At 46.4% G+C, this 24,101-nt stretch overlaps 1 protein-coding gene across 8 annotated transcripts in view; it reads right to left on the bottom strand.

Annotated features, from left to right (window-relative positions):
- Positions 1–9,620, bottom strand: part of SLC6A2 (solute carrier family 6 member 2) — a 49,483-nt gene extending 39,863 nt beyond the window's left edge. For 3 of the 8 annotated variants that reach the window (XM_059905325.1, XM_059905319.1, XM_059905321.1), the window contains exon 1: positions 380–870. In XM_059905325.1, coding sequence (XP_059761308.1) covers positions 380–640 — 261 coding nt within the window. In that variant the 5' untranslated portion in view covers positions 641–870. Of the gene's footprint in view, positions 1–379; positions 871–3,432; positions 3,565–4,580; positions 4,841–7,801; positions 7,869–8,694; positions 8,848–9,559 lie in introns of those variants that run through there. The other 5 variants (XM_059905324.1, XM_059905318.1, XM_059905322.1 and 2 more) reach the window with 4 other exon arrangements.
- Positions 9,621–24,101: the final 14,481 nt, after the last annotated feature.

Raw genomic sequence — 24,101 nt, 5'->3', positions numbered from 1 at the left:
CGTCTGTTGGAAAAATTTGGAAGCAGAGTAGTGGGGCGCCCGACAGGGACGGCACTTCGAGGTGGAGACCGCCCCTGCCGCCCTAGGGATCCTGCTAGGCACCCCGCAGCTCTTCCCTCATTCACCCGCTCTCTCTTGTCCCCAAACGGCGGAGTTTGGACACGTCCAGGCAGAGGTTTCCCAAGGCGGTGACCCGGCCGGGTGCAGCTGGCTGCCCCCTACCCTCGGCTCGGGTCTGAGCCACGTCCGAGAGCCCCAGGAGTCTCCCCGGACACTTATTACCTCTGCACTTCAAACTCGCTGGCACCCTAGCTCTGCGCATCCCAACCTGGGCCTCCCCGGCACACCTAGCTCGGTTCCGCGCGCAGGGCGCACTCACGTGTTCCGCGGCGACGGGATCCCTGCTGCCGTGCGCCCTGCCTTGCCTGCTCCGGGCCCGCCTCGCCTCGCCTCGCCTCTCCTCGCCAGGCTGTGGGGCGCGGGCTGGGGCTGGGATCCGCCGCGTGGCGCTCGGGCGCGGCCCGAGGAGCGCTGAAAGCGCGGGGCGGCCGGCGGGGCGCAGGCTGGCTGGTTCTGACCGTGCCGGGTGGGGGCCGGGCTGGTAATGTAGCCTGCGCCCCAGGTAACGCGCCGATTGCATTAACCCAGTGCCGGGCCCGCTCTGTCTGGAGCCTGTTAGCGCTAATGGAGACTGACAGCGCGGCCGGGGATGGGCAGGGGCGGGAGCGCGGCGCGGACTCGGGGGACGGCGGGAGTCCCGCTCCCGCCGACTCACGGGACCCGGGCGCCCATTCCCGTTCCAGCACGCACTGGGACACCAGACTCAGCTCCTGGGGGCACCAGGCTCTGACCTCTGACTACGGGAAGAGAGCGAGATTCTCAGAACTAGGATCTGAGTCGCGTTTGAGAGGGGACGGGGAAAGGACTGGGGAGATCAATGACGGTTCAGTACCAGCTCTGTCATCCGCCGCAGGCCACTTAAACTACCTGGCCGGAGTTTCTCCACCAACAAAATGGGAATATTCTGTTCAATGCCTAGGAAGGCACACTGAGGGCCTGCAGGCCATTGGGTGGGTTTTGTTTAGCTGGCTCGAATTGAAAGGTCACAACTGGGCACTTACTCCTTCATCTGTTTGTTATGGGCAGGCTAGCAAGGGATTTGAGGTTGTGACCCCTGTTGTATGAGGCTTAGAGTCGCTATTCATTCATTTATTCACCCATTCATGCACCCCTTTGCTCACGTGTTCCTACATATGCCTTTTATGTGCCAGGCACTGTTCTAGGCTCTTGAGATACATTAGTGGACAACTCAGTCAAAAATCCCTTTAAAAAAAAAAAAAATCCTTGACATGATGGTGTTTACAATCTGTCAGGGGGAGTCAGGGGAAAACAAGAAACATAACAAGTAAACACATTATTATATAGTATATCAGAAGGTGATCTGTACTATGAGGGGATAGGGAGTGCTGTGTGGGGGGAGGGTGCAGTTGCAGTGTGACCAGGGAATTTGGGAAGGCGACGCTTAAACAAGTAAAGGAGTGAGCCATTTGGACCTGATATTCATTCATTCGTTTACCTATTGGTTAATTTATTCATTCATCAGTAGATGCTGATCACCTGCTATATGCCTGAAGCGTGCTGGCTGGTGGAGCTATGGAGATAGTCCCTGGCTTCAAGGAGCTCTCAGTCCAGTGTGTAAAGAGTTGATCACAAATCAGCGTGGTCAGAATTAGTTGTGACCACAAGGGTGTGGAAATTGGGCGCAGCTGAATTAGCGAGTAAGGGGCGGGGTGGTGATCCAAGAAGGCCTCACAGAGGTGACAACACTTAAGCAGGATAGGTAGGAGTTTGAATAAGCCCAGGCACACCGACCTTTCTTTTGTTTAAACATTCCAAGCTCAAACCCACCTCAGGACCTTTACACTTGCTGTTTCCTCTGCCTGAGTTGTTCAGGTCTCAGTTTGGTGGTCCCTTCCTGACCACTCAAATTGAAAGTGTATGTCCACTCTCTATCACATCACCCTATCATCCTGTTTTATTCCTTTCATTACATCACTATCCAACTTTTAAGATTTGTTTATCTATTATATGTCTCCTCTTGGTGGCTTATGAGCTCCATGAGGGCAGGGACCTTGGCTGTCCTATACACTACCATATTCCTAATATCTGGAACATACTAGGGCATCAGTTATGTAAGGTGAATGAATTAATGGTGGTGTATGAGGGTGTTTAGAGCATTTTCAGCAGGGTGACCAGCATGACAGATGTCCTCTGTGAAGGATGCAGAGAGAAGAGAAAAGGAAAAATAATGGGGTGGTGGGTCAGCCTTGGCCTTCTGGAGGCCGATGGTCAGAGAAAGGAGGAGGTTTCAGGAGGAAAGCCTGGAACCACGCCCATCAAGGACGTTCATCTCCTCTGACCCGTGGACCATTTTGATAAGCCTATGAGGAAAGCAGGAATGGAATCATCTTTCCATTCTGGGGGTCAGGAAACTGTGGCTGTGAAGTCTCACAGGTTGGAAGTGACAGAGTTGAAATGAGAACCCAGGTCTCCTGGCTCCCAGCCTGTGTCTCCTCCACCAGCTTATGGATGGAGACACTCAGAATCTCTCTGAGAGTCATGTTCCCCTCCTGTTTTCTACCCCATGTCCCATCCAACTGGTTCTGAGAATCCCACCTTTAAACCTGCTACGAAGCCCCATTCCCACTGCTGCAGCATCCCCACAGAGGGTGCCCACCCATCGCCTTCCACTGCAGCAGCCTCCTCGCTGGTCACCCCGTGTCCAGTATCTTTCCAGCCACATGATATTCACCAGCTGCCAGAGCCTTTTCTAAAACTCATCTGATCACCTCACTCTTCTGCATAAAACTCCTCTGAGAGACAACAACACATCAACGTGATTTAATTAACCCTGGATTTGAGGTAATTTTATTTTCTTCTTTATACTTCTCTTTATCTGACAACTTTTCTACAATGAGCATTTGATACTTATGCAATCAGAAAAAAGATAATTTCTTAAAATCTTCTGATCTTTCCAAGATAATATCAAAACACCTTCAGCTGTACAGGCAAGATTCTGCCTATTTAACCACATCTCCTGCTATTCCAATTCTCTCCTCATTCTTCTTAAAATTCCTTTACCATCTCAAAAATGTGCTTTATTCTCCAGCAACATGAGAGATACTCAACTATTAATGGGTCCTTGGACACCTTGTGCCTTTTTACACTTCTGGATTTTTAAGTAGACTGTCCATCTTCCTCTTGTCTACCTGGAGAACTCCTATTCATCCTTTAAAACCTCAGATGTCACCTCCACTGTAAAGCCTTCCCCGATAACCACCTCCCACAAGAGAGTAAACTCCTTTATATTGCTTTGTATTTTTGCCTAGTACTTTATCTGTGTGACTTCCCTACTAGGGACAAGGACAGTACCTGATATATCCTGTTACATAGCTTGCACTCCAGAAATGTGTACACAACAGAACTAGGAGAGATCTCAATTGTTGGTTGGGTTTGGTGTCTTTGGCTGGGGTTTTTTCTGTTGGATTCTTCCAGAAACAGAACCTGAAACAAAGAATTGAATTCAAGAAGTTTATTTAGGAGGGGATACGGGAAGCACTGATAGAGGAGTGGGGAGGTAAGAAAGGGAAGGAACCCAACAGAGGGGACGTTAAAAAGCAGTTACTAGCAAATGTAAAATCGATAGCTCGTGGGAAGCAGCCACATAGCACAGGGAGATCAGCTTGGTGCTTTGTGACCACCTAGAGGGATGGGATAAGGAGGGTGGGAGGGAGACGCAAGAGGGAGGAGATATGGGGATATATGTATATGTATGGCTGATTCACCTTGTTATAAAGCAGAAACTAACACACCATTGTAGAGCAATTATACTCCAATAAATATGTTAAAAAAAAAAAAAAAAAGCAGTTACGGCTGTGGGCAGCTGTTGGTCAGTCCTGCTGGGAACTTCTGGGAGACAGCATTGCCTCGGAGTTGTCCCATCCCCGGGCAAGGAAGCTGGAGTATTTATCCATGAAGGCTGCTCCCTTCAGCCTTCCCTGGAAGGGTGCTAACTTCCCAGCATTCCCAGCCTGTCTGGTGTGTGGGCTGAGCGACCTCCTGTTGCCAGAAAAAGGCTCCCATCAGAGTCCCAGGTATGGGCAGTAGGAAGCTGGTGGGTCAGGTCTGCGTTGGCAGGAATAGTGGATGACGAGTGGTGTTGGTGAGGCAGTGGAAGTGTTCGCTACAGAGATGGAAGGAGACACCCCCCCCCCCCCAATACATGCACATCACTGGAGGGGCCGCCAGCAAGTCCTGAGGGTTCCACTTTGTGGTTTCAGAGACTTCTGGAGGACAGCAGTGAGGATACCAGCCCGCGGCTGTGCTGAAGGGGAAGGCATCTCTCTCCATCTCTGGCCCAGACTCCCTGCCCCTCAGTTCCAAGAGCCATGGGGCCATGTGGCTTCTCTCTGTGCCCTGCCTCCTGCCCCTCCAGGTGGCCTGAGGGCAAGTGGGTGGGCAGGCGGCTGGAGCATTATCAGCGCTAACGGGATCCCTGGGGAGGCGTCACTTCCACTTACCACGGCACTTGGTGACACAGGCCATGGGCACAAGGTGATGGCTGGTGCTGTCAGCCCAGCTCTGGCCATCTCCCTGCAGACACCAAGACCCTGACACACAAAGGCTGGTCTGGAGGTTATTTGGAATCCAAGTGGCTCGGTCCTGGAAGTGTCCTGAGGATACTATCAGAGCCTGCACCTCCATTGCACTGATGAGGAAAATAAGGCCAGAGAGGAGGAGAGGTTCGCCTGTACATTTCCTCCCTTCCTTCTTTCCTCCTTCGTTCCTTCCTTCCCACCTTCCTTCCCTTCCTCCCTCCGTCCCTCTCTCTCTCTCTCTCTCTTTCTTTCTTTCTGTTTCTTTTTTTTTCATCTTTTGATCAGGGGCATTAGACTGATGTCCTTGCCACTGACCTGCCCTGGGTCATTGGTCATTGGTATAGGTTAAACTGCATTTACAAATAGCAAAAAAGTGTCCTCAGTAAAAGACCCTTAGGAGTTGAAATCAGTCTCCTTCAGGACACCTCCCACTAAAGTCCCCCAGGTGTCCTTGAGGCTTCCAACCTACCCAGATGGAACTCAGTCCTTAGACTCTTCTCTACGGAGCTCCTACCCAACCTGGGACCACATCCGGGCACTGGCATTAAAGAGCGTCTATCCATCATTGACGATGGATAAAACCATTTACATCCCCTGCCTGGATCTAAATACAGACCGACATCTCCACACGGGTAATAAACGGCACCTGGAACTCCCATGTCCAAGATAGAATTCTTGATGTCCCCTTGCTGAGCTGCATGCACACCTGCTTCTCCTCATCTCCCTCACTCCAGGTGATGGCATATTTGTCCTTGTAGATCCTCAGAGGCCAAAAACCTTGGAGTCCTCTTTCTCACGTTCCCACAACCAATCCTACTGCAAACTCTGTTGGCTCCAAATCAGATCCCACCTCCACACCTCCAAGGTCACCACCCTGTTCCAGGCTATGTCATCCCTCACCTGGATTACTGTGGCAGCCTCTGAATGGCCTCCCTCACTTCTCCCTTTACCCCCTGAAGTTTAAGCTCTACACAGCCACCAGGAAGACCTTTTGGAAGCGAGTTCAGACCCTATTCCTCCCTCTCTCCAATGGCTCCCATCTCATTCAGAATAGAATCTGAAGCCCTTCCACGGGTGAGATGGATGAATGAGTAAACCATCCTTTTGTGGATTTGCCAACACAAGCCCGGCCAAGCCTCGTGACCCTCTAAGGGACGGACAGAGGCACTGGCATGTGGGGTGGCAGAAAAAGCACAGGTCTGGGAGTCAGCACCCTGGGTCCTGACTCCTGCTCTGCTGCTTTCGGGCTTTCTGGTGAGGGCCAAGTCCATCAGCAAGATGGGGAGGGACAGTAGGAAGAAGAAAGACAGACAGAAGTTATGTCAGGACTGGAACTGCAGAAGGAGAAAGGAAAGGAGATGTCTGAGGCAAAGGAACTCAGTCTCCTGGGAGGAGAGGAGGACCTCCCTCTTCTGCATGAGCCACCACATACATCCTTTGGCCTGAGGTGGTCACGTGAGTTATGGGGACAGAGGACTCACACCTGGTTCATGTCCTGCTCCGAGGCAGAGGGGGGTGAGGTCAGCTGACCAGGATGAGCCATAATCAGGCTGACACAAGGCCTCTGTCCATCATGGGAATGAATATCAGAGCAGGATGGGACCACAGAAACCTTCACGCCCGGGTGTACTCTGTTAGAAGACCAGACACTCCTTAGATAATCCGATGAATGTGGACTCTCCCAGAAATATGCACGCACACACAGCATTTTAAAATTTTGTGTGAAATTTCTCATACGTAAGAAAAAGTGTATAAAAAATATATGAACAATTTATAGTTTAAGTAGCAATAATATGAACATACAAGAACCCACCCTCTTGGATTAAGAAATAGACCATCTCCAATACCCTATGAGCCCCTGTGTGCCCCTCCTCTTACTACTCTCCCCCACTCCAAGGTAACCACTTTCCTGTATTTAGCAGCTCATTAATTTCTTTGTTTTTCTTCACAGTATTGTCACGTATGAATCTATTCCTAACAATATATTGTTTAGTTTTGTCCTTCTTTGAACTTTATATAAAAGGAATCATACTACAGATACTGTTCTGTGACTCCTTTGGCTTGAATACAATATTTTTGAGATTCATCCGTGATGATGGAGTTAGCTGTAGTTCACTCATTTTCACTGTTGTATATATTCATTCTATTGTCTGAATTATAACAATTTGTTTATTCATTCAGCTATTGAAGGACATTTGGATTGTTTCTAGTTTTTTAAATATTTTGAACAATGCTGCCTAGAAACTTTTGTACAGACAGCTCCTATGCCCATGTGCAAGTTTCTCTAGGCTCTATACTTAGTGAAGTGCTGGTGTGCAGAGATGTGTCTGTTCAGCTTTATCAAATAATGTCAAACTATTTTCTAAAGTGGTACCAGCTGAAACTCTAACAGTGTTATTTCTTCACTTCCAATTTCTTTACATCCTCACCAACCCTTGGCATTATCTGGCTTTTATTTTCTACCAATCTTTAAGATGTGATTTTGGGAATTCCCTGGTGGACCAGTGGTTAAGACTTGGCACTTCCACTGCAGTGGCCCAGGTTCAATCCCTGGTCAGGGAACGAAGATCCTGCAAGCCGCACGGCGCAGCCAAAAAACAAAAAAAAAGATGTGATTTTAACATGCATTTCTCTGACTCCCAATGACCTGGACCATCTTTTCACATACGTGTGGGTCATTTGTGTTTCTTTTTTTCTGTGACATGATGACATGTTGTCTGTGCAATTTTGTGTTGGCTTGTTTTTTTCTTATTGATTCACAGTAGTTCTTAATATCCTGGGCCTGAACCTTTGTCACTTACGTTGCAAACATCTTGTCTTGGTTGTGTAAGTCTTTTTTCTCTGTATGGTGATTTTGATAGAGGTTATTCATTTTAATGTATTTTAATGCAGCAATGCATTAAAATATATTATGTATTTATTTCAGAAACCCTTCCCTACCTGATATTTTCCTAAACTATAAACTTTGATAGTTTTTCCCTTCATATTTATATCGTTAATCCACATGGAGTTGATTCTGTGTAGGGTGTGAGGTAGGGATGCCACTTCACTATTTTTCATATGAATCACTGATAAACTGTTGTGGCCCATTCATTAAGTACTTCTATCTTTTCTGCTCTGATTGGCAGAGAATGCTCACTCACCAACCAAGTCTTCTTGTACAGTTGCGTTTGTTTCTGGGCTCTTCATTCTGCCCCATTGGTCGGTTTTCTGTGTCCAAGCAATACCACATTGTCTTAATTAACATTGTTTTCCAGGTACAAACTTTCAGTCATAAGGTGACTAAGTTCTAGGGCTCTAAAGTACGGCATGGTGACTATAGCTAACAACACTCTATTATATATTTGAAATTTGCAGAGAGTAGATCTTACATATTTTATCGCACACACACAAAAGGTAACTGTGAGGTGATGGATGTGTTAATTAACTTAATTATGGTAACCATATCACGATGTATATGTATATCAAATCATCACGTTGTGCACTTTAAATATATACAACTTTTTGTGAATTATACCCCAACAAAGCTGGGAAAACAAACAAACGACTTTGCCATATAATAAGCTTTTCCATCTGATGGGGCAAGACTCTCCAGCTCTTTTTCTTTGGAAGTGTCTTGGCAAACTTTTCTCTGCAAATTTCAGAATCAGCTTGTTGAGTTCCATGAAAAATCCCATTGGAATTTCAACTGTGATTACATTGAATCTATAGATCAATTTGGGGAGAATTGACATTTTTTACAGTATTCAATATTCCTATCCAAGATAAGTATTCCTTATCTCTGTGTATTTGTCATTTTTAATGCACACAGCATTTCAAATAGAGGTTTAGGGAACTTGCAGATTCCTGCATGGACTCCATCTCAGAATCCCTGACATGACTGCCCACTAGTCTCTGTGCTCTGTTTTCTTTTCCATCAGGAAACACTTCCCAGTGGTTTCACTAGTCATACATAATACATACACATACAGCTACCTTCCCACCCCCTTCCCGCCTGTCTCTCTGGCCCTCTGATATCTATTCCTCGGAAACTTACCAAGTTAACCTTTTTCTGCAGTCTGGAGAGGCAGAATGGGTAAAAGCAGGAACTTAGGAGCCATATTGCATGAATTTTAATCTTGTCTCCACATTTACTATCTGTGAAATCTTGGTCAAGCTCTCCTACTTCTCTGTGTCTCAGTTTCCTCATCTGTAAAATGGATAAGATGGTGATGCCAAATAGGACTTACCTCATAGAACTGTTGAGAGGATTAAATGAATAAATACATGCAAAGCACTTAGAACAGTGCCTGGTATAGCATATGTGTTACTTCTTCTTGCTGTTGTTTCAAAAACTTTAATGCCTCCACATCTCTGGGAGGCGGGGATTGTCTTCAGAATTTTAAGTTAGGTCTATCTGATTTCACGTTCCGAGGCTGGGGGACTTCCCTGGTGGTCCAGTGGTAAAGAATCTGCCTTACAATGCAGAGGATGCGGGTTCCATCCCTGGTCAGGGAACTAAGATCCCACATACTGTGGGGCAACCCGCACACGGCAACTACTGAGCTCACGCGCCTCATCTAGAGCCCCCCATACCACAAACGCTCTGGAACCCGCACGCCACAACTACAGAGCCCACGCTCCTTGGAGCCTCTGCGCCACAACTAGAGAAGAGGAAAAACACGCGCACCACAACTAGAGAGAAGCCTGCACACGACAGGGAAGAACTTGTGCGCTGCAACGAAAGATCCCACGTGCCGCAACTAAGACCCAACACAGCCAAAAAAAAAAAAAAAAAAAAAAAATTCCGAGACTGGGATGAAGTAGCAAATAAGGGTTGGTATAACAACTATGAGTGTGGATTTGGAGTTCAAAAAAAAAAAAAAAAGCTGGGTGGGTTCAAAACTTGCTTCACCATTTACCTGCTGAGTGACTTTGGTTTCTGAGCCTCAGGTTTCCCACCTGTAAAATGGGGATAACAGAGCTATTAAATAAAACAATCAATGGGAAAGACTTGGTAACACTACAGGAAGGGACTCATTTATCAACGCTCTGTGACATCAGTTACAGTCATGTCCTTGAAAGTAATCTGATTCTTCCTAGAGTTCTGTTGCCTCTTTGCCACTTTCCCAGTTCACATTAGTCTAGCAGATTGTTCAAAGTGCAGATTCCTGGGCCTGCCCCAGAAATTTAGATTCAGTGGATCTGCAGTGGGGACCAGGAATCTGCCTGTCTGTGGCATGTTTAATTCCTGTTTAAAAAAAATATAATTCCAGTATTAGTGATATGTTTCATAAGCACAGTCCCAGTTTGAGAGTAGCTATAGCGATTCACACTGGCTTTGCCCCACCTGAGTGCCGTCTTTCCCGAGCACTGGGGCTTCTTCCATTTGCTCTGGTTACACTTAGCAAAAAACCACTTCCTGGCCGAGTTGTCTTCTCCCTGGGAGGGGTGAAAGGGTGCCCTCTAGGGCATGCAAGGAGAAGAGCTGCTTCCTGCTCATTGTCTAAGGGACAGTTGCAGAGGTACCAGGAGCAGCCATAAAACCCCCAGAGCAGGTGTGTGGGATGGGCAAGGGGATGGAGGTGGGAACTGCACCCTCATCAAGGTGATTGTCAGGAGGCCTCAGCACAACGAAGCCAAGGGCTGTGGGATCTGCCCCCAGCCTGGGCTGGTCCTGCTCCGCCCTCGTGCCCAGGAACCTGAATCTAATAAGCCACTTAGTGACGGCAGCACAAGCAGTAGCCACGCTCTGTGGACCACAGACAGAAAACACCAGCCTGAGGCATGCTCTTACGAAGTCTGTCTCCTCCTCCGCCTGTACCCTTGACCCCCAAGATGAAAGCTGAGTGGTTTTAGGGCAAGGGCAGGGGAACTAGAGAGCAAGGCTCAGGGTAATGATTTTCTGCCCCTCTTTATGGTAAACACCATCACCCTCCCCTCCTAGTTTCTCGGGAGACCCCTGACACGCTGGCCTCCTTTATGTGACAAGCAGGCAGAGTGGCACTCAACTTTCATACTAACTGCTTGGGGCTTCAAATCCTGGCTCTGTTGCTTACTAGTTGTGTCAGCCTGGGCTGATGTGTGCCTCAATGTTCTATACAATGGCGCTCATCATAGTACTTATCTCATAGGGTACTTGTAAGGCTTAAATGCATCATGACTGCTAAATGCTTCGTGTTGGGCACATACTAAATACACAAAAGACATTTGCTATATATTTGGCAATCTTTCCATTCATTGAGCATTTACTGGTTTTAGGTACCATGCTAAGTATTATTTCATATAATACTCACTATTATTATCCCCATTTTACAGATTAACAAATTAATGGTATTAACCAATAAAGTTTTTAAAAATTTTCCAAAAAAAAAATAATGGTGAAAGTGGTTAAATGCCTTGCCCAGGGTCACATGGGTAGGATGGGACAGAGGGTGGGATTTGAACCTAGAGCTAGGCTGGCTCCAGGGCACATGCTCTTAACCACTGTTCTATGCTGGTGGCTCAGGGTCTCCCTCTTTGGTCCCCACCTTCTTCATCCTCCTCACCTTCTCACCTTCCCCCTTCCCCACTCAAGCTCCCCATTCTCAGCAGGGCTCCTCTCACTTGTTTTCTGGGAACCTGGAGGCAGAGGCTGATGCAGTTCTGAACCCCAGCATTGTCTGTTTGCAGCCACTGTCTTCTCTGGCCCTTTCTCCTCGGAGCTGGAGTCCTTCCCTCTCCAAGGCTCACCTCCTCCCCCCTCCCATCCCTTATGTCCCCCCACCCTCCAGCTCTGGGACCTGCCCCAACACCATCCTGCTTCTCTTCTATTTCTCTTCTCTCCTCCCCTTCCCTCTGTCCTACCCAGGTCTTCTCCATCTGACGGCATCCCCCCTCCTTAGTGCTGTATCACGCTCCTTTCCCTTCCTCCCAGGTAACTCGAAGAAGAACCCTCCACTCACAGCTTCCGTGCCTCACCCCCAACTCCCAAGGTCACACAGAACAAGCGCTCAGACCCTGACTCCTGACATGTGGTCCAGGGATCTTCCCACATGCCACATCCTCTCTGTGGAGCATTTATCAGACTAGGTAGTCTGGGCACACCCTGAAGGGATGAAACAAGGGACGGGGAAGCTGAGATGAGGAGGCTGAGGAGACTTTGAGGTCTTGGTGGAGGAGGGTCTGGGCCGGGCAGAATTCTGGGTGACAGAGTCGAAGACAGGTCACCATTAGGTCATCCCTGCTTATTCCAGGGGACACAGAAATGCACACACTAACCCTCCAATGCCCTGCTTTCCTTGTGAGGAGACCAGGTAGCCAGTTCATACTGCCCAGGGATAGATGGGGGCTGTTGAGTTGAAGTCAGTCCAGACACTCGGACACCCCCGCCAACATACTGCGTATTTCTGCTTGCTTGTGTGCCGGGGAGTATGAGGAGAGGTGGTGGTAAAGGGGCTGTCCTCATGGGGGGACATGCAGTCAGAGAGGGGAGGTGGCAGTTATATTCTCTGTGACCCAAGAGCAGGATCAAAGCCCATAAACACACGCTGCAGGGAGTCAGCCCCCAGCTCCCCGGACCACAGGAGGGGGCTTAAAGGGCTGTATCGGGGTGGACAAGGCCGCCCTCCCAGGCGCGAGGGCCTGGCTCCCAGAGGCGTCCAGGCTGAGCCCCAGCGTGAGAACAAACCACATGGTGGGGATTGTTTGCCTGACAGTTTCCCAGGCACTCATGAGGCCTGGGAAGGGGGTCGCAGGAGGAAGGGGGCTCTTCCTCAAGGCTTTCCCAATTCTGCCAATCATTGCTAATCATTTTACTAATAAGAATCCCTCCTCTTTTGTCTCCCTGTCTCCCAGCCCACTCCTAACAAGACCTACTCCACTCCCCAAACCACTTAGAAGGCAGGACAGCCAGGGCTTAGAGGGACCTCGTTACCCTTTCCTGAAGTAGAGCAGCACAATGGGTCGTGAGATGTTGATGATTTAGGCCCATGCAGCCCCTGCTTTAAATGGCTTTGCCTCATATAGGAAGAAAGTGTGACCCCCTTCCCACTGTAATAGAGAAGAACAAATCTGACTCCATATTAGATCTGTTTCTTCTGCTTTAACCTTTGTATTCTATTGCTTTTGCTTCCAGTTAAGAATGTTGCCTATAGCCTGAAATATACAGCACAGCCCATTCTCAAGGCCCTGACCTTTAAGGGTATAATACTTTCCCATTCATGTAGAGATAAAAAGTTGCAGAACAGAGAGAATAACATTTGCCTCCTTGGAGGTTTACAGGAACATCCTGACCTGACCTACATGGAAAGCTACAAGAACAAATGCTTCTGACACCAAGAAGTTTGCAAGAACAAGCCACGCCCCTCCCTCACTTTGTCTTTAAAAATGCTTTGCTGAAACCCTTCGAGGAGTTTGGGGTCTTTTCAGGCATGAGCCACCTGTTCTCCTTGCATGGCCCTGCAATAAACCTTTCTCTGCTCCAAACCCCAACATTTCGTTTGGTAACACCATGTCCTTTTAACCCTGACTATTGAAGTAGCACCTCTCTCTCCTTCACTGATCCCCATTTCAACAGAGGGAAGCCAGGCTCAGGATCAGACCCTTCCAGCCCAAACAGTGTCAAAGTACAATTGAATAACAGCGTTTCATCTCATTGCATAACTATTGTTATGCTTACCATCTATTTATAGCATGTGGTAGTGGTTTTCGATTTCTGATACTATACAAAGTTTCTTTCATTATTTATTACTTAATGATTTTAAACTTATGACATATCTCAGACTTACATAAAATTATAGACACTCCTATAACAAACAACTAACTAACTTAAGAAATAAAAACATTAGAAATATGGTCGAAGTTCCTGAGTCTCTTTCCCAATTGTATTCATCTCCCTCTCACCTGCCCTGGCTTGCCGCCATCCTTATATAATATTGATTATTCCCAAGCATGTATCTATGCTTTCACTAGACGGATGATAGATTGATAGGTAGATGGATGGATGGATGGATAAAGAAGATAGAGATAGATGTAGGGATATATAACTAAAATTGTATGTGTATACTCCTAAAATTATCTTACATATACGTGTGTGTGTCTATGAGGCTTAACACACACAGAAAAATACAGAAAAGAGCAATAATCACGAGTACACTTTTTACATAATGAATATACTTAAAAAAAAATGACCAGAACCCCAGAATTCCCCTTTGTACCCCCTCTCCGTCACCATCTCCTCCCTCCTCTCCTCTAATGGCATGGACTAGTTTTGCCTGTCTAAACAACAGAAAGTATCGTTTTGCATTTTTTTTTTTTTTTTAGTTTCTGCTTTATAGCAAAGTGAATCAGCTATACATATACATATATCCCCATATCTCCTCCCTCTTGCGTCTCCCTCTCACCCTCCCTATCCCACCCCTCTAGGTGGTTACAAAGCACCAAGCTGATCTCCCTGTGCTATGCGGCTGCTTCCCACTAGCTATCTATTTTACATTTGGTAGTATATATATGTCCATACCACTCTCTCACTTCGTCCCAGCTTACTCTTCCCCCTCCCCGTGTCCTCAAGTCCATTCTCTACATCTTCATCTTTATTCCTGTCCTGCCCTTAGGTTCTTCAGAACCATTGTTTTTGTTTTTGTTTTTTTGATTCCATATGTATGTGTTAGCATATGGTATTTGTTTTTCTCTTTCTGACTTACTTCACTCTGTATGACAGACTCTAGGTCCATCCACCTCACTACAAATAACTTTGTAGCTTTTTATGGCTGAGTAATATTCCATTGTATATATGTGCCACATCTTCTTTATCCATTCATCTGTCGATAGACACTTAGGTTGCTTCCATGTCCTGGCTATTGTAAATAGAGCTGCAATGAACATTGTGGTACATGACTCTTTTGGAGTTATGGTTTTCTCAGGGTATATGCCCAGTAGTGGGATTGCTGGGTCGTATGGTAGTTCTATTTTTAGTTTTTTAAGGAACCTCCATACTGTTCTCCATAGTGGCTGTATCAGTTTACATTCCCACCAACAGTGCAAGAGGGTTCCCTTTTCTCCACACCCTCTCCAACATTTATTGTTTGTAGATATTTTGATGATGGCCATTCTGGCTGGTGTGAGGTGATACCTCATTGTAGTTTTGATTTGCATTTATCTAATAATTAGTGATGCTGAGCATCCTTTCATGTGTTTGTTGGCAATCTGTATATCTTCTTTGGAGAAATGTCTATTTAGGTCTTCTGCCCATTTTTGGATTGGGTTGTTTTTTCTTTTGATACTGAGCTGCATGAGCTGCTTGTAAATTTTGGAGATTAATCCTTTGTCAGTTGCTTCATTTGCAAATACTTTCTCCCATTCTGAGGGTTGTCTTTTTGTCTTGTTTATGGTTTCCTTTGCTGTGCAAAAGCGTTTAAGTTTCATTAGGTCCCATTTGTTTTTGTTTTTATTTCCATTTCTCTAGGAGGTGGGTCAAAAAGGACCTTACTGTGATTTATGTCAAAGAGTGTTCTGCCTATGTTTTCCTCTAAGAGTTTGATAGTGTCTGGCCTTACATTTAGGTCCTTAATCCATTTTGAGTTTATTTTTGTGTATGGTGTTAGGGGTGTTCTAATTTCATTCTTTTACATGGAGCTGTCCAGTTTTCCCAGCACCACTTATTGAAGAGACTGTCTTTTCTCCACTGTATATGCTTGCCTCCTTTATCAAAGATAAGGTGACCATATGTGCGTGGGTTTATCTCTGGGCTTTCTATCCTGTTCCATTGATCTATATTTCTGTTTTTGTGCCAGTACCATAGTGTCTTGATTACTGTAGCTTTGTAGTATAGTCTGAAGTCTGGGAGCCTGATTCCTCCAGCTCCGTTTTTCTTTCTCAAGATTGCTTTGGCTATTCAGGGTCTTTTGTGTTTCCATACAAATTGTGAATTTTTTTGTTCTAGTTCTGTGAAAAATGCCATTGGTAGTTTGATAGGGATTGCATTGAATCTGGAGATTGCTTTGGGTAGTAGAGTTATTTTCACAATGTTGATTCTTCCAATCCAAGAACATGGTATATCTCTCCATCTGTTTGTATCTTTAATTTCTTTCATCAGTGTCTTATAGTTTTCTGCATACAGGTCTTTGTCTCCTTAGGTAGGTTTATTCCTAGGTATTTTATTCTTTTTGTTGCAATGGTAAATGGGAGTGTTTCCTTAATTTCTCTTTCAGATTTTTCATCATTAGTGTATAGGAATGCAAGAGATTTCTGTGCATTAATTTTGTATCCTGCTACTTTACCAAATTCATTGATTAGCTCTAGTAGTTTTCTGGTAACATCTTTAGGATTCTCTATGTATAGTATCATGTCATCTGCAAACAGTGACAGCTTTACTTCTTCTTTTCCCATTTGGATTCCTTTTATTTCTTTTTCTTCTCTGATTGCTGTGGCTAAAACTTCCAAAACTATGTTGAATAATAGTGGTGAGAGTGGACAACCTTGTCTTGTTCCTGATCTTAGAGGAAATGGTTTCAGTTTTTCACCATTGAGAACGATGTTGGCTGTGGGTTTGTCATATATGGCCTTTATTATGTTGAGGTAAGTTCCCTCTATGCCTACTTTCTGGAGGGTTTTTACCATAAATGGGTGTTGAATTTTGTCAAAAGCTTTTTCAGCATCTATTGAGATGATCATATGGTTTTTCTCTTTCAATTTATTACTATGGTTTATCACATTGATTGATTTGCGTATATTGAAGAATCCTTGCATTCCTGGGATAAACCTCATTTGATCATGGTGTATGATCCTTTTAATGTGCTGTTGGATTCTGTTTGCTAGTATTTCGTTTTGCATGTTTAAAGTTTATACAAATGGCATCATTCTGCATGAATCTTTCTGCAAATGTTCTTGAGATTTTTTCATATTGATACTTGAGCTTCCTTTTTAAAACAAATGTATTTAATTTAGAAGAGTGAGTTGATTTAAAGGAAAACATCAAGGGCACACAAGGACAAGTTGAACTCGGACTGCCAGAGGAACAATGGCTCTAACTCCACTGCCTTCCCCCTTTACAGATGTGAAAACTGAGGCCCGAGAGAGTAAAAGTCATACCCTCAGGTCACTTTGCAAGTTCGGGACACAACTGCGATGAGGGCCCCAGCTCCAAATGCTAGAGGCCAGAGATCTTTTTTACTGTGTCATGTTGGCAAGAACTGTCTCCCTCACCCCACCCCATGGCAACAGATACCAACACTATTTTCTAGCCAGGGTTAGTTCTTAACCTTGAACCGCAGAAAGTAAACTGTTTTTTGTGAGTTGATTGCTTGAGAATTAAGCCTGGGATTGGGGTGTGTCGTGTGGGGGGAACAAGACAGCTGCCCAGCCTTCAAAGTTATGACAAGCCTTCCACTTGGCAGCCCACCTCGGTGACCTATATTTTAATACGTGCTATTAGATTATTGCTAATGAGACATCTTAGGGATAAAAGAATTATGCTCGCTGCCCGGGCTGTGGTAAAAGTACAATTGAATTAAGGGCTGAAATCGTTTAGGACTCTGCTAGACAACCTGTCCCCCAGGCTGGGCCTGAATGGAGATATTAAGCTTTGGAAATTACACAGGAAAAATAAGTATAATTGATCTAAGGTAACTTCACTCGTCTAAATTAAATAATGTGATTGTCACAGGCAGAAAGGATGCGGATGAGGAGCCGGACAGAAAAGGCTCACTATCTGCAAACAAAGTTATAAGTAAAAGCCGTAGGGAATTGACTTTCCCCTGATGAGCAGAGCACCCTCCCCACGGCTCCGAGTGTCCACTTGGGCATCAGCGGGAGATGGATCTAGTCTGGGCATCAGAGAATGATCTGTGGTGTGGCAGGGACTCAGACCACCGTCTCTACCATCTCCTGCCTAATACCTGAGCACTTCTTGCTCTCCTCGGCCTCCAGGGTGGGAAGCTCCTGCCCCCTCCAGCCCCCTAGTCAAGCTGTCCAGTGTCTGCACTCTCGGTTAAAAGAGATTTCTCTGCTGGTGGCCAGCCAGCTGCTTTTGTGTAGCATGTGTCCAGACACATGAGTCCTGGCCTCTGGAACACCAAAGGTTGGTGCAATGCCACCTCCTTGGAACAAGGTCCCACCCCCTCCTGAGCCACCTTCATCATAGCTCAATTGTGTGTGCAGTGCCCACCTGAGGCCAGGTCTTGAGCGACATACTTCATTTGCATAACTTCAGAAGACCCAGGCCCCATCTCCAAGGACCTCATGGGCTGAAGGAGGGAAATAAATTATATTCCTCGCTCTGACCTAAATATTTGCATTCCACCAACTCTTTCATTGATTCTAGGTTATTTGAGGGCAAGGCTGGTCCTGATGCTGTTTATACAATGGCAGATGCTACCATCACAAGTCTGCCAGGCAGGGCAGATCCTGCCCACCTGTGAGGGCGGAGACTTCTCCCCTCCTCCATCCACTCCATCCAACCGTCGCGCCCCACTGGCAGCTCCCTTTACCTCCCCAGCTCCTGTCTGTCCTCCCCTGGACCACAGAGCTGGCTGCCTGGAAGGTGACACTGAGGGCTCCCCACCCCCAGTCTGCCCCCCAATATTGCTGCTTATAATGCATTAAAGCCCATAGTTAATCATTTGTTTTAGCTACTACCCTCTTCAAGCTAGAAACCAACTAGAATATGTAGATATAAGAGGCTTCCTTTATCTTTTCTCTTTTTCTTCTCCCATTCTTCCTCCCTCCCTCTTTCCTTCTTTCCCACAAGTATTTCCTGAGCAACTATTATGCATCAGGAATGGTTCTATGAGCCAGGACTGTAATAATACAGAAAACAACTGACAAAGGATTAATCTCCAAGCTTTACAAGCAGCTCATGCAGCTCAATAACAAAAAAACAAACAACCCAATCCAAAAATGGGCAGAAGACCTAAATAGACATTTCTCCAAAGAAGATATACAGATTGCCAACAAACACATGAAAGAATGCTCAACATCACTGATCATTAGAGAAATGCAAATCAAAACTACAATGAGGTATCACCTCTCACCGGTCAGAATGGCCATCATCAGAAAATCTGCAAACAATAAATGCTGGAGAGGGTGTGGAGAAAAGGGAACCCTCTTGCACTGTTGGTGGGAATGTAAATTGATACAGCCACTATGGAGAACAGTATGGAGGTTCCTTAAAAAACTAAAAATAGAACTACCATACGACCCAGCAATCCCACTACTGGGCATATACCCTGAGAAAACCATAATTCAAAAAGAGTCATGTACCAAAATGTTCATTGCAGCTCTATTTACAATAGCCAGGACATGGAAGCAACCTAAATGTCCATCATCGGATGAATGGATAAAGAAGATGTGGCACATATATACAATGGAATATTACTCAGCCATAAAAAGAAATGAAATTGAGTTATTTGTAGTGAGGTGGATGGACCTAGAGTCTGTCATACAGAGTGAAGTAAGTCAGAAAGAGAAAAACAAATACAGTATGCTAACACATGTATATGGAATCTAAGGAAAAAAAAAAAAGGTCATGAAGAACCTAGTGGTAAGACAGGAATAAAGACACAGACCTACTAGAGAATGGACTTGAGGATATGGGGAGGGGGAAAGGTAAGCTGTGACAAAGTGAGAGAGTGGCATGGACATATATACACTACCAAACGTAAAATAGATAGCTAGTGGGAAGCAGCCGCATAGCACAGGGAGATCAGCTCGGTGCTTTGTGACCACCTAGAGGGGTGGGATAGGGAGGGTGGGAGGGAGGGAGATGCAAGAGGGAAGAGATGTGGGAACATATGTATATGTATAACTGATTCACTTTGTTATAAAGCAGAAACTAACACACCATTGTAAAGCAATTATACTCCAATAAAGATGTTAAAAAAAACCCCACCAAAACAAAAACAAAAACAAAAACAGATGAGGTCCCTCTTAAACTCAAGCAGGGGGAAGACTAGAAACAAATAAACAAGCAACTAAATCAGCTATCAATAGATATTGACAAAGCCTTGCAGACAATACCAGAGCGGTGGGTTAACTCAGAAAACCGGGGAAGGGCCCTTTAGTTGGGTGCTCGGAAACGCCTTCTCCAAGGCCTCCCCAATGAGACCAAAAGGTGAGAGGGACCTAGGTCGGCAGGGAGCAGGGAGGGATGACTCAGGTAGAGGAAGCACCGTGTGGGTTGGAGGGAGCGAGCAGCAAGGGGCAGTGCCTCCCAGGGGTGTGGCCAAGGGCAGGGAGAGGAAGTGGAGAGGTGGATGGTGGCCTAATTTTAATCTGCTTCTTGGCCGCCCTGAAGAGGATGGCATTTACTCAATGCAGTGAGAAAGCCATTGAGGCCTTTATACAGTGAGCAGCACAGTCAAAGTTGTATTGAAGGGGTCTGTCCAACACTGTGTGCAGAGTGGCGGGCAGGGGTGGGGCAGAGGCCTGGTCAGGAGGTCCTGGAGGCACCGGAAGAGAAGAGGGGGCAGTGAGGAAGGGGGGCTGAGGCCTTCCTCACAGGCAGGCGGAGGAGGACAGCAGGAGCAAAGGGTGGTTTTAACGACGGAGTCTAAATCACACCCCAAAAGAACAGTCTGGGGACATTTTCTGATCTTGAAAAAATGTAAAGAAATACTGAAAGAGTAAATGGACCTGCTCTCTCTAGTTCCTTACGCACGTGACTGCCCCGGCTCAGAAAACTGCCTAACCTTCCCAGTCCTGCTGGGAACCCTGCTGGGCCCCTCTGTGTCTTTCAAAGTGGGCCAAACAGGCTCCATGCCCCTGGACCACCCGGGGATGGGCCGGCTGTCTGGATGGGTCTGTGAACAGGGCAGAACACAGAGCCTGGTGGTTCTTAAGAACATCCCCAAACCTCACCCTGTCAACGAAAACGTGACTTTTAGTGTGTGGGACAGGAGAAATCTCTATTCCTCAGAAGCCAGTTATTGAGTTGGAGAGACTCTCATATTAATCTCCAGAGATGATATTTTTTTTTTAATTTTTTTAATTTATTCATTTATTTATTTATTCATTCATTTATGGCTGTGTTGGGTCTTCGTTTCTGTGCGAGGGCTTTCTCTAGTTGCGGCAAGTGGGGGCCACTCTTCATCGCGGTGCGCGGGCCTCTCACTATCGTGGCCTCTCTTGTTGCGGAGCACAGGCTCCAGACGCGCAGGCTCAGCAATTGTGGCTCACGGGCCTAGTCGCTCCGCGGCATGTGGGATCCTCCCAGACCAGGGCTCGAACCCGTGTCCCCTGCATTGGCAGGCAGATTCTCAACCACTGCGCCACCAGGGAAGCCCCAGAGATGATATTTTTGAACGCAGAAGCGTGAGCTCTAACTTTAGCACTGTGAACTTCTTTTCTATTAATTTAGGAGAGAACAGGAATCGGCTCTTGCACATCTCAATCTTCCCTGTCGCACTTGGTACAGGGACCATTCTTTGGGCCTCTGCTTTGCCTTCTGTACGACGCGTGCAGTGTTTCCCAACGCCTACCTCTGTTCCGATGTTCTGCGTCCTTACTGAGGGGGAGTGATGAAATGGACTGATCAGCAAGTATAACTGGATGTGAAGGAGATCCCTTGCGCAAATGGTGAGCCCCCGGTCTCACTGGGTCCTGGGGTGGGTGTGAGGGCTGCTGTTGACTGGGAAGGAATCCCGTGATAGGGGAAGGCCGGAGCAGGACGGTCTGGCCGCCGCGAAGCACTCACCTAGCAGGGTGGAATTAACTTGTCCTGACTTCTCCTGTTGTGTTGGTCACCAGGGGTCTCTGGAAAGCCTTCATTACTCTCCAAGTGTCTGATTTTCTTTTTTCCATTTCTTATTTTTTCCTGTTACCTTCAGACTTGGAAATTATCTCAGTGACTCAGCCATTTGACTTCTTATTAATTCTAGGATCCCGTGTCCTATCTGCCCATTTTCCTTCCTGTTTCTCAGAAGCCTGGCTTGTACTTTAACTCTTCCCGGCAGCCACAAATTAAGGCACAGTCAGTGACTGCCTGCTACCTTCGCCTCGAAAGTATCGTGGTCCCGGCTCACTTTCCACTCGTCATAGTTCCTGTGCTGAGAGTTCTGAGTCCCATTTCTAGAGTGGAAAGAGAGTTCTGAAGTTTCTGCATATCTTCTAAAACGAGACAAAATCAAACCCCAAACAAACAAAAAACAAGACCCCAAATAAAGCAGGTCAATTGAACTGTGGCTAGTAAGATAAATCACAGGATTTCTAGGATGGATGGCACTCCAGAGCCTGTCCAAAGTGATGCTCCTCTCCACCATATAATCTCCAAACGGTGGGCACTGAACGTGTGCTTGGATGCCTCCCGTGACGGAGTGCTCACTTCTTCCAAAGGCAAGCGACTCCACCTTTAGACCTCTCTGATTGCTAGGGGAGTCGTTTCCCTATAACTTCCACCTGCTGGCCCTGGGTTTAACCCTTGGATCCTCACAAAAGAAGCTACTTCCCTCCAACTGTAACAACCGGGCAGGTATTTGAGGACAGGGACAACTACTCCCTCTCCCTCCCTTTCACCACGCCCACGCACCTTGGGTTTTCTCTTCTCTGGGCCAGGCATCCAGCCCCAATGCCTTTAAGTGTGTCTTAAGAGACTGATTCCAAATCATAGCTCCTGGAATTGCCTCTGGAATTCAGCAGCTGCTAGGGACATCAACGCTAATTGCTTAAGAGGCCACAGGGACACATTTCTTCCCCTCCCAGCCCTTGACTTTCTCAGGTTTCCTTGATCCAGTTTGTAACGATCGCATCCCAGTGAAATGCAAACATTCACACTGTTTCACTGCCCCAGAGAGACCTACCCGTTCTCCGCACCAGAGAAGGCCATAACCCTTTGTGATCACTTAGGAAGGTGCCTAAGGGCCACTAAAGCAGCTGTGGCCACGCACAGCCAGATGTCAGGGTGGATGGTGGAAGGAGTTAAGCTCTGTTACAGAGCGTCACCAACCAGTGCCTTTACGGGCTCACCTTGAGGTCCCAGTGTTTTACTTGGCCCACCCAGTGCTTTACAGATCAGGAAATTTCACATAAAAATCTAGGTCTCTGCAGAGAAAACAAACTTACTGTTATCAAAGGGGAAGGGATGTGGGGGGAGGGATAAATTGGAAGTATGGGCTTGATCAAGATGCACATTACCATATATAAAATAGATATACAACAAGGATTTACTGTATAGCACAGGAACTATATTCAGTATCTTGTAATTAACTATAATGGAAAAGAATAGAAAAAAAAATTCGGATAACTGAATCACTTTGCTGTACACCTGAAACTAACACAATATTGTAAATAAACTATACTTCAATTAAAAAAAAAAATCTAGGTCTCTGGCTTCCCATAAAGCTTGGGGAGTTATGTCTGGCCACCCTGAGTTTTGGAGAGGGCAGGAGCTCTCCAGTTCACTCCAGACCCCTTATTTCTTGACGACCGTACTCACTTCCCTCTGTGCTGAGCCTCTGTGGTTTTTGAGTTTGCAACCATGGCCCTTGGCCCTTCCACTTCTTTGTCACCAGTGTTGACCCTGCGATGTGGTGCTGCCTGGGAAAGAGTTATTGCTTTGCCTCTACATGGGGCTTTCCATGTGCACTGACCTCCCCAGCCATCGCTGGCCCTCTGTCTGTATTCCTACCTATGTCAGTGTTGCCAGGTGATTCCTGACCAGGTCAGGTGCCTTTGGTCCATCCTCCAGGTCTAGCATTTGAACCTGACCAGATGTTCTGCTGAAATAGGCAGGAGGGATGGGGAAAGAACCATGGGTTACCAGGCTAATCTGAGTGTTAATTAACCAGTTGCCCTGAGAACGTGTGGTCACGTGCTTCTCTGGTGGAGGCCTGGGAATCTGAAGGGCTGTTGCTGAATCTTGTTCAGCGCCATCTTTGGAAACAATACATTTACCAGAAAGGACTGTATGAATTTCCTAGGGCTGCTGTAACAAAGTACCACAAACTGGCGGCTTTAAACAACAGTTACTGTCTCATGATTCTGGAGGCTGGAAGTCTCAAACCAAGGTGTCTGCAGGGCCTTGACCCCTCTGAAGGCTCCAGAAAAGAATCCTTCCTTGCCTCACATCTTCCTGCGTTTGAAGGTAATCCTTGGGGTTCATTGGCTTGGAACTGTATGGCTCCAATTTCTGCCACCACCAAGTGGTTGTCTTCTCCCTGTATGTGTCTATGTTCGAGTTTTTCTCTTCTTATAGAGACACAAGTCATAGTGGACTTGGGCTCACCCTAACGAACTCATCTTAGATTAATTACATCTGCAAAGACCCTCTTTCCAAATAACTGCACATTCTGAGTACTTGGGGTTAGGGCTTCAACATATCTTCTTTGGGGGACCCATTCAACCCACAACAAGTACCAAGATCTCTTCCAATTCTAGCCATTGCTGTCTTCAATCCAATGGCTGAAGGATGTCCTCAATGACAAAGGCAATTGAAATGTTGCCATGAATGACCCAAGACTAACAGTGCCCGTCAGCTACTCTGGTCCACCCAGA

Source organism: Balaenoptera ricei, chromosome 19 (assembly GCF_028023285.1).
Source record: "Balaenoptera ricei isolate mBalRic1 chromosome 19, mBalRic1.hap2, whole genome shotgun sequence".
Lineage (NCBI taxonomy): Eukaryota > Metazoa > Chordata > Mammalia > Artiodactyla > Balaenopteridae > Balaenoptera > Balaenoptera ricei.
The sequence above is the reverse complement of the archived record's forward strand: the minus strand, read 5'-3'. Positions and strand labels throughout refer to the sequence as shown.